The sequence below is a fragment of the Suricata suricatta genome, chromosome 14 (genome assembly GCF_006229205.1).
Source record: "Suricata suricatta isolate VVHF042 chromosome 14, meerkat_22Aug2017_6uvM2_HiC, whole genome shotgun sequence".
Taxonomy (NCBI): domain Eukaryota; kingdom Metazoa; phylum Chordata; class Mammalia; order Carnivora; family Herpestidae; genus Suricata; species Suricata suricatta.
The window spans coordinates 80,442,390-80,461,082 of record NC_043713.1 but is presented as its reverse complement, the minus strand read 5'-3'; the positions used below and the strand labels follow the sequence as shown (position 1 = coordinate 80,461,082).

Genomic DNA, 18,693 nt, shown 5'->3' with positions numbered 1-18,693 from the left:
GATACAAACAGAAATAAATGAACCTTATTTATATCACACTAATAATATAATTTCAGTTTTTAATTCCAGTGTTTCTACAGAGTACTGCAACTATCTATAATAACTGGAACATATTCTTTTTTAAAAAATATTAATTTACAAGTAACTGGGTACATGTTGGTGGAATGTCTGACTTTGGCTCAGGTCATGATCTCGAAATCTGTGGGTTCAAGCCCCCGGCTCAGAACCTGGAACCTGCTTCTGATTTAGTTTTCCCCTTCTCTCTATCCCACCCCCACTCACACTCGGTCTTTCTCACTCTCAAAAATAAACATTAAAAAAAGTTGTTTAATATTTATTTGAGAGTGAGAGAATATGCTGAGCACATGTACACGTGGGACAGGAAGAGGGAGAGGGAGAATCCCAAGCAGACTCTGCACTGTCAGCACAGAGCACAGTGTTGGACTCCATCCCATGAGCCTAAATCAAGAGTCAGATGCTTAACCGACTCAGCCACGCAGGTGACCCTCACTGGAACATATTCTGACGACAAAAAAGAACTGTAAAAATTTATGTAGTGGGTTATTAAAACTAGTAATTCAAATGATGTCCTGACTCAACTCTTTAGTATTTATTGGAAAAGAGCAGTGAATAAATAATATTGATGTTGTAAGGAACCCAGGTTCTCACTATGCTTTCCCCCCCGCCCCCAAAATTTACAAACTGCAATGAGTGAAGAAATAGAAGGAAGAACACTGTGATATGTTGGACTGAAACTGGTGGTTGTCAGTAACAATTATTTAAAACTCTGTGTGTGTGTAAATAAATTTCCTGTCTCTTTCCACTGACATACACTAGAAGCAGTGAAACCCCAATAGCAATTAGTACACCTAACATCTAGTTTTGGTTTTGAAATACCACTCTTCAAAAAGAAACAGGGCTCCTTAGAAAAAGGTCTTATTTCAGGGTGCCTAGGTGTCTCGGTTGACTGTGTCCAACTTAGGCTCAGGTCATAATTTCACTGTTGATGAATTCAAGCCCTGAGTTGGGCTCTCTGCTGTCAGCGCATGCCCCACTTCAGATCCTCCACCCCTCCCCTGCTAGCTTTTTCAAAAATGAAATAAAAGAAAAAGAAAAATGTCTTAACTCAATGGAACAAAGTGCTTGGAGCATTTTTGCTGTTCCAGAAAATAAGGGCTCAAAAACTGATGAAGACATGTTCAAGGACAAAAACCTGAGTATGCAAAACAAAATAATACTTGGGGCGCCTGGGTGGCTCAGTCAGTTAAGCTTCCAACTAGCTCAGGTCATGATCTCATGGTTTGTGGATTTAAGCCCTGCATCAGGCTCTGTGTTGACAGCTCACAGCCTGGAGTCTGCTTCTCCCTCACTCTCTGCCCCTCCCCAATTCACACCGTTTCTCTCTCTCTCTCTCTCTCTCAAAACTAAAAACCATTAAAAATTTCTTTTAAAGGATGATACTCAAGGGATGGTTGGGTGGCTCAGTCTGTTGAGCATCTGACTCTTGATTTCAGCTCAGGTCATGATCTCATGGTTTGTGGGACTGAGCCTGACATTGGGCTAGGATTCTTTCTCCCTCTCTGTACCGCTCCCTGCTCGCTCGCTCGCTCTCTCCCTCCCTCAAAATAAATAAATAAACATTTAAAAAATCAACAAAAAAGAATGGTATTTAAATAGATGGTGATACTTAAAAATATACATACAAATATATACCTAAATGGGTGTGGGACAGCTCTACACAAAAATGCCAACTAATACATGATAAAAGGATTGACAGAATTTTAAAAAATCACCAGTGTGGAACCATCACTTTAATAAATGGTTATGCAAGTTAGACTTAACAGTGGGTGTTAAAACCAACAAGTGAATGGCTTGGCAGGGAAAAGGATATTCACGATCTCAAAGCATTATCCCACAGATGACTTATTAATCACAGGGTGAGGAAAGGCACTTTCACAATGAAGAAATCCATAGACACTTCCTTTATCAAATAACTTAATCTGAAATCACCAATAATGGGACATAACAACATGAGTGCACTCCGTTTTAATTTGCTAAAAAAGAAATAGCATCTAAGTTTAACCTAAGCCCAAGGAAACAATAAGCCAAATCCAGATTATAAGACATTCTACCATAAACTGAGCTAGATTATTGAGTAAAAACACATGGTAACTAGGAGCCATGTCGGATCCTTAATAGGATTCCAGTATTCTGAAAAGGATATAATAAAGAGCACAGTTGGGACAAAAAGGGAAATCTGAATACAGATATTATAACGGCGTTGTATCAGTATTAAGTGTTTTAGGTGTGAAAATTTCTAGAGTTTTGTAGTTCTATAGGAGACTGTCCTGTTCTAGTCTGTTAAGTATCACAGAATCTGAAATTTTCTTTCAAACAACTCAACAAACGGGGGTGGGACAGATGATAGAATGAGAGAAAGATAAAGGAGATGTGGCAAATGTGGGAATTAAGACATTTCTAAGTTATATATAAGCCAAGGAAGAAATCATAATTATTTCAGAAAATATTTTGGTCACAGTGTTAACAAGTGGCAAGTCTAGGAAGGATACTTGAGTGTCGTCATGCGGCTCTTTCAACTTTTCTATAGGTGTGTAATTAAAAAAAAAAAGCTGGACGGAGAAAATGAATGTGCACAGGATCCTAAGGTGTCCTGCAGTGTGCGGATACAGTGGAAATTAAAAGCCGCACACAGCCAGGTTGTTGTGTTTTCTGTTATTACCATGATGATGCTGGTTTCTTTTTTCTTCTTTTTCTTTTTCTGCAAATTTAATTTGTATGGTCGCAGGACACTCTCACAGTAACTGGACACCCAAAGGATAATAGAAACAGTCTGAAAGAGGAAAAATTGCAAATTCATCAATAAGGATTATATACAAGACATCTATCAGGAACAGTTCAAAGTTACGGATTAAACAATCCTTGCCAACAGTTCTGTGCGAATCCCTTCAAGTTCTCTAGATCTCCAGAGAGATTAGAGGGATGAGATTAATCTCTACAATTACCACATGAACCTAGAAGACCTTCATCTGAATAGTGCTCAGAATACTAGATCCCTTCGATCTTTAGCCTCCCTTTCTAGCTCTTCCAGGTCCAAACCCATCGTCTACTCTATCCGGCTTCCTTTTAAATATGTAGCAATTTATTAACATCCTTTTCACTCAAGTGAAAGGTCCAAATCCCTAGGCATGGAATCCAAAGATTCTTTACACTATGCCTCTTCTCACCCACTTCCCTGATTCAGATATTACCTCATCTGCAAATCTTAAATAGAAACAGAGAAATCTGCCTAGTGGTCAGCACATTTCCTCCTTTGTCATAAGTTAGGTGTTCATACCTATGCTGCTTTTCTGCTACAGAGTGTACATGTATATACACATGCAGTTATTACCGATTTGTTCAGTCTTAGACACTTACACTGTGCCAGTTACCAGAACAGACAACTAGGAGGAGGAGAAAAATAAATGAACATGTGACAAAAATAAGATAATGGATATTATGTGTTTGTAATCCTCCTCTTCTCTCTGATTAAAAAAGAGGAGAGAGGGGTGTCTGGGGGGCTCAGTCAGTTAAGCCTCTGACTTTGGCTCAGGTCATGATCTCACTTCATGGGTTTGAGCCCCATGTCAGGCTCTGTGCTGACAGCTCGGGGCCTGGAGCCTGCTTCGGATTCTGTGTCTCCCTCTCTCTCTGACCCTCCCCCGCTCATGCTCTGTCTCTCTCTGTCTCAAAAATAAACAAAACATTTTAAAAAATAAAAAAAATTTTAAAAAAAGAGGAGAGAGTTTTGCTAAATCAGTGCCCAGACTCTCCTTCATAATGCAGAATCTTAGTAACTGGTAATAGCAACAAATTTAAAAAGCTAGTGGAATTAACTTAAAGTTAACAGAATAGTTAAGTCAAAAAGAAAACTAAACAGAGATCAGATAGACTTGGAGTGAATCTGAGGAATTTTTAAAGATTGGTAGAGCAAACTTCAAGTTTTATTCATTATGAACAAGACTTTCTTGGTATATGCCTGGAAGGAGCTCATTAAAAAAATGACTTAAACTGCTTTTCAGTTAACAAAAGGTGGGGATGGGGGATTAAATTACAGGTATAAGGTGCCTATTATCTGTTCATTTTTTTTTAATTAATCCTTCTCTTAATTAAGGAAAATTAAGTTTTTCTGGAAGAGAACAAAAACATACCTCAACAAAGAAGACTAGATTCTCTAAAAGAGCAGGATGGGTTTTCAAGTTACCATCTTTAACTTCTAAGAGGTCACCTTTACATTTACTGAAGACATCTGAAAACAAAAATATTTTATTGTTTTATTCAGCTTTTGTTTCAATGCTATTTTTTAGAAACACAATGCACACTCTAAGAAATAAGCAAATACAAAAGCTTAAACCAGAAGCTTTTCTCCCCCACAATGAACCAAACAACAAAGGGTATCTATTTTAAGCTTTTTTTTTTTTTTAAGATTTTATTTTTAAGTAATCTCTCCATCCAAGGTGAAGCTTAAACTCACAACCCCAAGACCAAGAGTTGCAGGTTCCACCAACTGAGCCAGCCAGTGCCCCTATTTTAAGCTCTTTAAAAAGCCATGCAGCTAGTGCTCTCTTGTCTGCAAACTATAAAACATGGCTTTATAAACTATGTCCTCTAGAGTCTACGTTACCAGCTATCCTTTCCACAAACAGGCCATTGTTGCAAGAAAATTAAGACTCCGAGTGAATGACTTAGAAGAATGTGTGCCATTATGGACTACAAGATCAAAGTGCGTGGTAGAAATTCACCTTCATAATAAACAACACATTTTATTCTTAGGGTCTTGATCTTTTAATTGTCATTCTTCATTTAAGCAATAAAAGACCACTTAGGATCTTGAAAAGAAAGACCCTTATAGATTTAAAATGTATATATATGTGGGGTGCATGCTGGCTCAGTCCCGTTGAGTTTGTGACTTCTGGTTCCGTCTCAGGCCATCATCTCACAGCACAGGAACCTGCCTGGGATTCTTTCTCCCTCTCTCTCTGGCCCTCCCCCACTTGGGCGTACACACTCTTTCTCTCTCTCAAAATAAACTAAAAAGAAAAAGAAATTCCTCATTTAAAAAAGCAATAAAATAAAATACATATATGTATCCCTTCCCCTCAACAATTCTATTTCTAGGAATTTAATCCCAAAGAAATACGCAAATAAGTATCCAAACACTCATGTTCCAAGATGTTCATTTTAGCAGTTATAAATACGGTTACATGGGGCGCCTGGGTGGCTCGGTCAGTTAAGTGTCCAACTCAATTTTGACTCAGATCTCAGGTTGAGATCGAGTACCGCGTTGGGCTCTGTACTGAGTGTGGAATCTGCCTGGGATTCTCTCCCTCTCTCCCTGCCCCTCTCTGGCTCATTCTCTCTCTCTCTCAAAATAAATAAACATTAAAAAAAATACAGTTATAAATAACTCAAGCTTAGTACACTGATATAATACTGTGGATTATATGCAACTGACATGATTAAGTGTCCAAGACAACAAATCAGAAAAGCACATATTACACCTTTTCATGTTAAATAAAAATCACTATTATGTATTTCCACACATACATGGATGACTATTTAGGGGGCATCTAGGAGTGTCGATTCCGAAGTGGTACTTAACTTGTAAGTAATAGTACTTACTCCCCTCTGGTGAAATGAGGCTGGGAAAGGGAGGAAGACCACTTGTGTACTGTTTCATTATAGGCTGTCTATTACTTTTATAGTCAAAACTTAAATTAAAAACAAGCCTCTCAAAATACCAAAAGTATGCATTATTATTTTCAAGTTGCTATTTGCAACTCTTGCAAGTTTCTACTAAAAAAATGAGTTCATGTCAGACAATGATGATAAAATATGGAAATCCACAGTCAGAATACTTACCTTTTAGTTGTTCTAGTAAAGACTTAAGACTATTCTCTACTCGCTCCTGGATCTCCACTGTATCTTCTACATTGAAAAACAAAAAAAAAAAAAATGAAAAACTTCCAATCATTATGCTAGGAAGAAAAAAGCAAGATCAACACCTATAAGCAACTCATGAGCAAGGAGATTTTCTTTTCTCTTAAGACTCATAGGTCTCAAATTCTATTACTGAGAGGTAAGGAAAAAGAAAAAAAAGGCATTTATCTTTCTGTCAAAAGCAATACCTAAAATTCTCTAGGAAGACTTAAAATCTGTGTGCTTCAATACTCTCAAATGACAGAATCTATAAACCTTATAATGGAGGGGGGGTTATGGAATATGGGTTTTCTTAACTGGGTTAAGAAAAAACTCTTCTCCACAAAGTTTAGTAAAGAATTCAATCTGAAATCCAAAAATATTTCAATAAATTAAAGAGTTCTTCAACTTTTGAACCTAACAAGTGATTTTAAATAAGGACTTAAATTTCTAAAACATGACTCTGTATCTTATAAAGATATCCTCTTGGATATTAAACCAGATATTTCCAGAATAGATTCTACCTCTTCCCAATCTGCCTAAATATGTCAGGTGATAAATATTGTTACATTTACTAAGTTTTCTATGACAAAGACCTAGTAAATAATCACACAAATGTACACTTACCTAAACCACTGGTGTCCAGCTCATAAATATCACTAACAAGATAAAAAGAACTGGTCTGACACTGAGAACAGCCAGAACTGAAGAATCCAGCCATTCTGGTGGGTACAGGACCAAGGAAAGGATACTGGAAAAAAAAGGAGGAGAAGTAATGTCCTTTAAATCCATCTAAATTTATACAAAACAAGAAAACATGGGACTACAACACTAGACAAAGTCTATCTCAGTGATTAAGTTGAAACCACTAAATCACTAAACCATTACAGTGAAAACAGAAGCTCTGCATTAATTTGTTGGTAGCTATTACACATTTACCATCACAAATAAAGCTATTGTTTTTCCTCATTATCCAGTTTGGACAGTGAGGAAACCTCTGCAATTCAAGTGCCATAAACACTGGCACAAAATACTATTGTCTACTATTCACCCAAACCAAATTCCTACTTATTAAAAAGACAGTCATATATTATGCCAAATTTGATGGTAAATATTACTAATACCCGAATTTCCTTCTCAATAAATCGCTTTCCCGTCTCCATGGCCACCTCCAGCTGTTGAAGGAGTAACCGAAGAACATCAATCGGAGAGGACACGCCATTTTCAGTGGTCTTTTCTGAGTTCCTTGGCTCCACGGGATGATTCAGACCTGGAAGTCCACTGATCAGCCTCAGTGTTAAGGAACGGATTCTTAACCACATGGTCTCCTCTTCCAAGGAAAGTTTCTTATGTTCTTCAGAAACATCCCTTAAAAAGAAATATCCCCAACATCCATTTTAGCTAATGTGTTGCCTTTAAAGCTTTCAAAGTTCACATTCACCAATCAGAACGCCTCTGGATGGTCCCAGCATTTGTCTACCAACTGAATGATCTCAGACAAACCCAAATCACCCCAATCCCCATTTCAGCATCAATAAAATGGGAGCGGTAACCTAGTTAACAGGTCATTATTCCCCTTAAGTGAGACGTCTGATAACAAATTATGTAGCATGTATTTTGCTGAAATTCAAAAAACTGAAAAATAAAAGGAAAATGTACCCAGATAACCAAACACCTGCAATATTAACAAGCGTGGTCTGGGGCACCTGGGTGGCTCAGTCAGTTAAGCATCTGATTTTGGTTCAGGTCATGATCTCATGGTCCAGCCGTGTGTCAGGATCTCTGCTGTCAGCATAGAACCTGCTTCGGATCCTCTGTCTGCCCCCCTTTCCACCCTCCCCTCTTTCTACCCTTCCCTAGCTTGCACTCTCTCAAAAATAAATAAAAACATTAAAAAAAAAAAAAGGCTTGGTATGGATCCTGTCAGACTCTTGCAATACAGATGTTATGTACAAAACTGCAACTAAAAATATTTGTATAATGTAACACATTTTAAATAAATAAGATTGGTTCACAATATTTATACTATTTTCCAAACTGTATCTTTTTCTGACAGTGTGTGCAGAAACCTGAGGTTATTATCTTTAGAAGGGCCAACTTGCAAGGTTGACCTGTAGTTGATATTTAGGCGTACCGTGCCTAAACTGCTTGTACAAACCACATGGTCTACGGCGAACACCTACTTTCCTTCTGGGAGTCTGATATCCTGGCACATACTAGATAGAGGGTGCCTACATAACCAGCTAGTAAAAATCTTGGGCACTAAATCTCAAATGGGCTTCTCTGGCAGAAGCACTGCACACACATCACTGCATTTTTTTGCTGCTAAAGAAAGGAACACACTTGGTGTATCTCCTCACAGGAGGGAGACAGTATTGGAAGTCTGTGCACGGAGTTTTCCAGGTTCTGTGTTGTTTTTTCCCTTGCCTGTACTGTCATGTGTCCTTCTGTTATAACAGACCTTAGTTACTGTGAAGACAACCAAACGTGGAATCTTACAAATCCTAGCAAAAACACATTTACTGTAAATGTATTTTCTCCTTAATTATTTTCTTAATATTTTCTTTCTCTAGCCTACTTTATTGTAAGAATATTGTAAGTGATACACATGATATACAAAATATGTGCTGCTCAATTGTTGATGTTACTTGTAAGGCTTCCAGTCAATAGTAGGCTATTAGTTAAGTTTCTGGGGAGTTAAAAGTTAACACATGGATTTTTGACTGTGTAAGGGGACCGGTGCCCCAACACTGCAATGCTAAAGGGTCAACTGTATATTCAGAACTACCTCATATACGTATCTCTGCATGCCTGTGCACTTACTTCCTTAGGTTGTACTTTCCTAGAAGTGATCTCCTAAATTAAATGGGATGTGGAATTTTCAATCTTTTCTTTAAATAAGTATAAAAAAGGTCTTATGGACACAACAAAAGAAGAGGTTAATTTGGGGTGGAGAGAAACCAGGGAATCAGAAATGGGAGAGCAATGTGGCCACCAGAGAGGGTGAAAAGTAATTCCTGCTAGAATTCTGGTTCACAATTCTTGCCTTCAGTTCGGGAGCAGGCAGCATCCTCAAATGCCAAGACCCGTATCCTCCCCCTGCCTCACAGCTGGAGTCCCTAGATGCATCAGACCCAGAGGAGAAGGCTGAGGACTATTGTGAGCCAAAGATCAGTGTGGAGCCACTGGCCCATGGGCGTCAAAAAATATTAGATGTGATTAATGAAGGTTCAGCCCAGGATCTGTGAAGCCTGAAGCACATTCGGAATTTTCAATTTTAATACAGATCACTAAAATTCCCTATAGGAAGATTATATATAAAGTTTTATCATCATGTCAATGAACAACAACCATTTTCCCTACACCTTGCTGACCACAAGTATTAATCTCATATCTTTGTCCAACAGTTTAATTTTTTAAAATTTTTATTTTAGAAGGAGAGGGCATGCAAAGGGAAAGGAGAGAGAATCCCAAGCAGGCAACATACTCAGCATGGAGCCCAACACGGGGATCACCCCCACGACCCTGGGATCATGACCTGAGCCGAAATCTACAGTAGGACTCTCAGGGCACCTGGGTGGCTCAGTCAATTAAGTGTCTGGCTTCGGCTCAGGTCATGATCTCACAGTTCGTGGGTTTGAGCCCCACGTTGGGCTCTGTGCTGACAGCTCAGAGCCTGGAGCCTGTCTTCTGATTCTGTGCCTCCCCCTCTCTCTGACCCTCCCCTGCTCATGCTGTCTCTCTTTCTCTCAAAAATAAATAAAACATTAAAAAAAACTTAAGAAAAAAAAAAAGTAGGACTCTTAACCGACTGAGCTACCCAGATACCCCAGGAAGAAGTCTTAATAAATCAATAAGAAGATAACTAAAAAAACAAACTGAACTTAATAAGAAGTTCAATGAAATACACTGTACAGTGATAAAGATTTTTTTTTTTTTTCCAAGCTATTGGACAAGAGCACCTGAGCATCTGACTTTTAATTTTGGCTCAGGTCATGATCCCAGGGTCGTGGAGTCAAGCCCCAAGTCAGGCTTCACACTGAGTATGGAGCCTGCTTAAGATTCTCTCTCCCTACCCCTTTCCCCAGTTCACACACACACTTTCTCTCTCCCTCTCTCTCTCAAAAAAAGATTTCTCCTTCTATGTGAAAGGTATTACTATATATAAAGAAATTTACCAATTTATCATGTACCTTTAGAACTCAACAAATTTACTTCTATACAGAAGGCAAATATTTACAGAGATCAAATCCTTTATGTTTCCAGGTCTGATGTAATGCTAAGAAAGGCTTTCCCTAAACATTTAAAAATATTTTTATGTTTTCTTATAGAATTTTGAAGGAGTTTTAGCACATGACCTTTGATCCATCTGGAATCTGTTTTCATGTATGCTATGAAGGAATATCTAATTTATAGATTAGTCAATAATCCAACATAGAAGTGAGATTCATTTTCTTCCACTGGCTTACTTATATCTTCTTATCCATATAATACGATGTTATTATATTTGCATAAAAAAGAGATTTTCTTTTTCTAACTCTTAGATTCATCCTAATTCTGCAAAAATAAATGCCTGGGGCTAAATTCCAACTACCTGTCTTTTGGATCCCAGCTGAAGAAAACACGTAAGTCTCTGTTGTCTCGCAAGGCTTCCCATGGAATGTCATCTTCTTCTGGCCGAAGATTCATTGATTTTATACTTTCTGCTAAACTGGTTGATCTGTGATATAGAAAATTTATTTATGTATTATTTCAATAGTAAAACAGCCATGAAAACGTATTAGCCACAACTTTGTTTTACTAGAAAGGAAAAGACATAGGAAGGAAGGGAGGTAGAAGGGTTTAATTAAGACGCAAAAGCCAGAGGGTACATAGAACCAAGCCCACCTGTACCATGCCGGCTTGCTACTCTGCAAGAGAAAGGTCCGGAAGCTCAAATAAAATAAAGTGGATCAGAACTAATTCCTGAAATCCCATGTTCACAGAGGAAAAGGAACCCTTTGAAAACGGTATGGCCTGGGGTGCTGACCACCACCTGGCTGGTTTCTGTATGGAACCTGCAGCGGTGCGGGCAGCACGAGGTCTCACCCGTGCCACGCACGGGGTCATTTCCCCTTTCTTCTCTGTCCCTACCAAATTTCTCTCTCTTTTTCCCTCCCCCCATTTTTCCTTAGCTTAAGCCTGCTAATTTCACCCATGAGCCCATTAATGGCTCTCAGGATCTGATCTAATCCCTTAGTTACTTTTTAGCTCTTGTGCAATACTTACATATTTGCTTCAAGTAGAAGGTCTAACAACATCCGTTCAGTACGGACTTGTGCAAAATGAAGAGAGTTATTCAGCCTGTTCCTAAAAGCGATAAACTCTGGGATCTTCTCAAATGCACCATATTTGTAAGCTTGAATAATATATTCTGAGGTCTGGGAAGGAAAGATATCACCTCGGTATAAATATTTCACAGATCAGGTAAATGAAGGCAAACCTTGCCATGCAAAACAACACACTCACACTAAAATTAAGATGTGAAATCTAATCTTTAGAGGTCATCAAATAAATACCAGCTATTAAAAACATTATTTTTCTTCTTTCTGATACCAGACTACGTGTTCTTCACTAATACTGTTACTACTAACACCCAGCTGCTGCCACCACCAGAGTTCCTCTGAGCAGGTACGTCCTCCAGTTCAATAGGACTGGAGGTTTTGTCACGCCACATCGTCAAACAGTTGGTTAGTGCCATCGTGGGAGGGATATTACTCCATGTTTTTCTGCATCTAAGATAAACTGTTTTACACAAAGATTCCAAAAACACCGGAATAATATAACCACCCACAACCAAAACAAATAAAAGTCACCCTCCTTCAGAAAAGACAGACTACTCCCTGGTTTTGTTTATTTCTAAACACTATATATCACAAACACAGGGCATATATGCATTACGACAGGATAGAGACACCAAAAAAAGGACCCATAAAAAATCATCAGAATCCATTATGAGGACAGAAAGACTGCAAGAACCAGGATTTTATCCATCCAAACTACTTAAGACCAATGCTGGAAAATTCCATGAACAAGTAAGTGAAGCACTCACCATGTGCATTTTAATTTTCAATTAATACATATGTACAGATGAAATGTTGTGAACAGAGGCAAGAAAAAGAATTCTCATCAGAAATTCTGGCACAACAGAAGAAAATCTCAGGGAAGAACATTTCATGGGTATGGGCCTATGCCATCAGGATCACAAATCAGGAGGGCACCCTATTGGGCCAAGGAAAATGTTAAGCTCAAAGCAGAGATCTGCCCCAAAGATCCTTTCTAGAAAAGCCAGTCTTTTTGACACAGCCTCAATCAGCTCTGCCCCCATCTCCATTATGACTGAATAATTTGCCCAGTAGGAAAATAGGCCAATAGTTCAACAACATACCCTCTGATACACAGCCTCGCAGGGTTCATTTCAGGCCGCGGGATTGCGCCACGGGCGCTAATTCAACTGCATTCGATGCGGCTTTTAAACCCATGGGACACCTCGGCGAGCTGTTTGCCTGCAGTATCTGGAGAAATTAAAGACGGACGGACACAAGAAAATTAAAAAGATTACTTGTGATCCTGCAGGTTTAAAGAAGGACTATCCAAAAAAGCTCAAGTGTACCTTCTAGCTCCATTAAAGGACAGTGATATGCCCCACCAAGAAGAGGCCAGGATGCTCTAAACAGAAATGCCTATCCACGGGCCTCGTGGCTTAGAGAAAGCAAGGTTTCCATAAACCCTTGCAATGGGAATTTACAGCCTGAAAAAAAAAATGGCTTCTTAGGAACATGCGATCCGGCCATTAATGGGGATAAAAAAAATTACTCTGGGGACTCCAATCAAATTTATCAAATACAGTCCCAAAATATGTTGATTAAAGAAAAGAACCCAGGTTTACAAAGTATAGAGGCAGTTATAATTTCTGAGTGGTCCATGGAATACCACTTTTGAAAAAAAGGTAACAGCTTTAAAAAAAAAAATAAAGGGCAACAAAAAGGGAATGTAGTCCTTTAACAAACTGAGAAGGTAACTGTAGTTGTCTGGCTTCTGTTTTTAAGACAGTCCTCCTTTAATGCTGCAACAAAGTATTGCTGCAGAGCTAGAAAACGACCTGGGCATCTTCCAATAAGACCAAGACTGAGGAAGTTCTATGATTGGAAAAAACAACCCCTATCGGAACTGCAGGCAAAACTGGAAGCCACAGGCACTTTAAAAACTTTTGACTATCAGAGAATATTGTCCGTACCTATTTCTACTCATTTATGCACCAATGAGGCTAGTTATATCCCATATGGATTCCTGAAATGAACCCTGGTCACTGTAAAAATTAGCAAAATAGATGGGACATCAAATAACTATAAAAATAATCTTCTTGAATACCTAAATTAGACTTTTAAAGGGAACTTATTTTTAAAGTACCAACAAATAAGTAACTTTTGGAGATAAAAAAAAATCTGGCTCTAATTCTCATACTGTAAAAATCTATTCCAAAGTAAGATGATCACAACAATGATGACCTTTCCAGAAAGAAAAGCCCTGTGTAGACCTTCCCAATTTAACTTTCAATCTTACTGCACAAAGCCTTACAAAGCAGAACACTGGATTTTCCACTGAAGGATTAAACGTGTTCTTTCAAGAGCAAGCTGGGAATTGAAACACATCAGTCACCCAAGAAAAAAACCATCTGGGGATCTCAAAAACTACCAAGAATAAAAATTAGAATACAGAGCTTTAGCTTTCCAGAGATATTTCTAATACTGTTATGTTTAAAGCAACACTACATTCATGCTCTTTCTTACTCTCCAATTCCTATAGGAAACAGTCCACACCACAGTCTCCATTTCCCTATTTTGGGACTCAGGCGAGGCCTTACAGCTTAGTTAGGGTGCATTTTACTTGCTGTGTTGGTTTTTGCTTTTGCATCTAGGATCCACCCCAAATATTGTGTACTTTAGTATGATTAAATAAGTTCTTTCTCCTTAATAGTAATAAAAATAAATTCCAAGTAGAGAGTTCTAGTCCCAGATCAATAAAATGATCAGGTTCAGCATCACATATAGTCAGATGAATTAGTCACTCCTACCACACACAACCATCAGCAAAACATCAAAGATAAAAAAAGCCACTGAGAACAACATACCCTTCTCAAATCACTCTTGAGGAACTCCTTTCCCTGTAACATGTTTTCTTTTTAAAACAACTCTTTAGACTCAATATTTTGGGGGGCAGGAACTAAAGCTTAATTTTAATTAGTATACAATAATGTACGTTACTGACAAAATCATGAATATGGTGCTTCTTGAATGCTGGATGATTAAAAACTAGAGTAAAACCAGCCACGAAGCTTGGATTAATCCCTGACTTACCCCCCCAACTGCCGCCTCAGAGCTATTTGAGAACAAAACTTTGTAAACAGTCATCAGTAAATCTTCCTTAGAAATAAGAAATGACAGCCAGAATAATGAGATTTAAGAAACACTTTTGATTTTTTTTGAGTTAATGCAACTTCTTAAAAACTGGGAGAGGGGAATCAGAATTCACGGTGCAAACACAGAGATTTATAACTCAACTGCCTACTTGTGCCAGGATACTTTAGAAACCCAAGGTCCCAGAGATGCCCTCGGATCTCTAAGCCAGCCCAGCACCTTCCAAGCAACATGTTCGGATGCTGATGCCTACTTCCCTCTCTTCCTGATTAGGAACTATGGCACAAAATGAGGTCTGAACAAAGACACCACCAATCACTGTGGGGGAAGAATGCCACTGGGGGAGGGGAACAGAGCTTAAAAGCCAACTGATGCACAGCTCACCATCCCTTGCTACACCAGCCTTCTAGGCCTTGCCCTGAGGCTTGTCAGGACATAACTGTTGCAAGCTGACAACAATAAACCTATATTCCACTGTTCAGAAATGCTTCTGCCCTGCCTTCTATTTAATACAAGGCTAAAGAATTCGATGGAAGATAGATTAGCCAAAGCTGTTATAGTTACAAAAGGGTTTTTTATTAAAAAAAATCTTTATGAGTATTTGCCAAGAAACACCCCCAAAACCAGCTTTCTGGCCAAGTTCCCTAGTTGCTGTCAGACCAGGAAAACAGAAAGCTACGGGCAAGATGTATGGCATGGCCAAATTCCAAATGATGAGTCTCAGAAGCACACGAGAACAAAGCAGGCAGTGACCATCCTCGAGACGTGCCTCCTTTTCTCCTGTGTTCTGGGTGGTTTTGTGCAGCTGGTTGACTGACTCGAGACCATATAAAACTTCAACTGACAAGTGGAGATCAAGTCTGCTTACAGTGAAAAATATGGGGCAAATCCCATCCTTTCATTATGGCACACAGCTCTACCTTACTTATTGCTTTTTAAAATGTACTATTGACGCAAGTTTCTTGAAATGTCCTTCAATTGGTCAATTTCATAATTCTAAGAAAATACAAGTTCACCGGCTATTGGCAAAGGGCACAGTGGTTAAAACTTTATAAATAAAGGTAACAGAGAGGAGCTGCTACTGCAGAATCTTCTATGACATCCCAGGCTATGAACTCTTATGGGCTATGTCTTATACTCTTAGAAAAAATTTCATGGGGTGCTTGGGTGGCTCAGTCAATTAAGCATCAGATTCTTGATTTCAGTTCATGTTATCATCTCCTGGTTGAAAGATCAAGCCCCACACCAGATTCCACACTGAGCACAGAGCCTGCTTGGGATTCTCTCTCCCCCTCTCTCTGCCCCTCCCCTGCTCACTCTATCTCTCTCTCAAAATAAATAAACTTCAAAAAATAAAACAATAAGGGCCATCTGGGTGGCTCAATAGGTTAAGCATTAAACTTTGGCTCAGGTTAGAGCCCTGCATCAGGCTCTTTGCTGTCAGCACAGATGCATCCTCTGTCCCCCTCTCTCTGCTCCTTCCCTGCCTGTATTCTCTTTTTCTCTCTCTTTTAAATAACTATTTTAAAAAAATCTTTATTTTTAAAAAAATGCAGTCTTTTAAAAACAAAAAGTAAAATAAAATAAAAATAAATGAAATACACTTTGTTAAAAAAAAAAAGGGGGGGGATTAAAAGACAGGGGTGCCTGGGTGGCTAAGTTGGTTGAGTGTCTAACTCTTGATTTCAGCTCAGGTCATAACCTCACATGTCCATGGGGTCGGGCCTCACATTGGGCTCTGTACTGATAGCACGGAGCCTGCTTGGGATTCTCTCTCCCCCTCTCTGCCCCTCTCCTGCTCATGCACTCATTCCGTATCTCTCAACATAAATAAATAAACTTTAAAAAAAGAAATCAGACAAATCTAGGAGGAATACCACATTTTAGTCTGGTGACACCTAGTTTTAACTGCATCTTTGCATGGATTCTATTAAACACACTCATGCTAGCAACTGCAAATAACTCTTTACCTCTACTTAACAGCCATGGCCAGTGAGCTACGGCCTAAGGGCACTTGCAAGTATGCATGGTACACCTCAACTAGTGTACCTGCCACACAAGGGAAGATGTTCTCTGAATTGTGTACATTCAGCAGGCAAGGTCATATTTTTAAAAAATATTTTTCACTTACATCTTTCTGGTTGGAGTGGAAAAACCTGAGTGCGAAGTTACAGGATTGGGATGCAGCAGCATACTGACCTAGGGACTCGGCATATCGGGTCAAAAGATAGCTAGGTCAGAAGGAGAGAAAAAAAAAACATGTTATACTTACCCACTTCTAGTATCAAACACTGTACTTCAAATTACTATAGCAGAGACATAGCTAGGCACACAGAAAAGTTAAAACATCCTGCCACATAAATTACCTAATTCACAGAATCAATTTTTTTTTAAAAAGAGCAAAGTGAATTCAGTTTTGTGGGAGACCTAAAGTTCTATGCCATGTTTTCTCATACTCAGATGATTGATGGAACATAAGGGGATAAAGAAAATACCCTTGATTCATCACAAGGAATAATCAAAATACACATTCAAAGAATCTCTAAGGTCAGGGCACCTGGGTGGCTTAGTCGGTTAAGTGTCTGACTTTGGCTCAGGTCATGATATCACAGTTCATGAGTTTGAACCCCATGTTGGGTTCTGTGCTGACAGCTTAGAGCCTGGAGACTGCTTTGGATTCTGTGTCTCCCTTGCTCTCTGCCCTTCCCCCACTCATGCTCTGTTTTTCTCTGTCTCTCAAAAATAAACATTAAAAAAAAAGAATACTGGGGCACCTGGGTGGCTCAGTCGTTTGAGCGTCCGACTTCAGCCCAGGCCATGATTTCACAGCTCGTGAGTTCGAGCCCTACGTGGGCTCTGTGCTGCCAGCTCAGAGCCTGGAGCCTGCTTTGGATTCTGTGTCTCCTTCTCTCTCTGCCTGCTTACTCTCTCTCAAGAATGAATAAATGTTAAAAAAAAAAAAAAAAAAAATACCAGGACACCTGGGTGGCTCAGTTGGTTGGGTGCCCATCTTCAGCTCAGGTCATACCACAGTTTGTGAATTACATGGGGCTCCCATACTGACAGCTCAGAGCCTGGAGCCTGCTTTGGATTCTGTGTCTCCCTCTCTTTCTCCCCCACCCCCACTTGTACCCTCTCAAAAATGAATAAATGTTAAAAAAAATTTTTTTTAACCCTTCATTAAAAAAAAATCTCTGAGGTCAACAAATGAAGTACATGTGTCAATCTCAAATGCAAAGCAGAAGCCAAGACTTCAAGACAACGTGTGCTAAGAAAAAGTGTTCAAAGTATGCAGCTGTTTCTTTTCTCTGGAGAAAACTTTCTGGCCTTTTCTGAATTGTGCAAAGTTAAAAATTACCGCAAAATGATGGAAGATATAAAAATCTTTCTGCTTTGCAATAGGTCATAATGGGGATTACTTAATCTAAAAAGCTTAATAACAGAAACAACTCTGCTGCTAAACTCTAGAAGTTCAAGGTCCATGCAGAACCCGATCCTAGGGTAGCTGGCTGCTCGGTATTCAGAGTATATACTACCAACCCAATGGTGTCATGCTGGATGTGCTTGGCATCAAGGCTGGAATACAGCTCCACCACTGGCTCAAATGCACCCAGAACACAGTAGATGCGAACAAGCAGCAATTTGAATTGGGCGTTGGAAGGGCTATGGATCAATCCCTCTTCCAGCAAAGTCAGGGCCTGCCACACAGCAGTCTCATCACCTAGAATCAAAATGTAACAGCATTACCCACAGGGCTTGACAAAACAGGGATGTTTCTCACAAACAAAAGATGAAAACTTACCGGTATCGCCTCCCCTAACTACTAAAGAATGACTTTAGGTGTCAGAGAACAAATTTTAGATACACACCTGTAAGCAAATCAGGAATTTCCCTGAACAGACAGTCTCTCAACAGTTACCTCATAGTTCTTAATCATCCATCTACAAGAGTGATGCCAACTTTAAGCTGCAAGGTCTTATAAAGGAAGTTATGGAATCTCAGAGAATCCTAGACGTTGAGAAGAGATGGACTCTTCAGGAAAACTAGAGTCCACCAACCTTCCTGGCACAAGATTTTTCTCTCTAAAGCCCCAGACAGACGGTCTCACTAACATCCTTTTTCTTCCATATGTAACTCTACTATTTGGACGTCAAATGATATCTGAATAAAACCATTCATTAATAAACTAATATGACACATTTTTTTTGTTTGGCTACACACATCAAAAGGCTACACACATCACTAGTCTTAAAGACCAAGT

At 39.1% G+C, this 18,693-nt stretch overlaps 1 protein-coding gene across 1 annotated transcript in view; it reads right to left on the bottom strand.

Annotated features, from left to right (window-relative positions):
* Window positions 1-18,693, bottom strand: part of NAA25 (N(alpha)-acetyltransferase 25, NatB auxiliary subunit) — a 72,639-nt gene that overhangs the window by 8,284 nt on the left and 45,662 nt on the right. The window contains exons 14-22 of the mRNA XM_029921891.1: window positions 17,973-18,153; window positions 16,564-16,663; window positions 11,245-11,396; window positions 10,571-10,696; window positions 7,101-7,344; window positions 6,604-6,727; window positions 5,920-5,985; window positions 4,209-4,306; window positions 2,741-2,851 (exon numbers count right to left, since the gene is read on the bottom strand). Of these exons, the coding sequence (XP_029777751.1) occupies window positions 2,741-2,851; window positions 4,209-4,306; window positions 5,920-5,985; window positions 6,604-6,727; window positions 7,101-7,344; window positions 10,571-10,696; window positions 11,245-11,396; window positions 16,564-16,663; window positions 17,973-18,153 (1,202 nt within the window). The remainder of the gene's footprint in view (window positions 1-2,740; window positions 2,852-4,208; window positions 4,307-5,919; window positions 5,986-6,603; window positions 6,728-7,100; window positions 7,345-10,570; window positions 10,697-11,244; window positions 11,397-16,563; window positions 16,664-17,972; window positions 18,154-18,693) is intronic.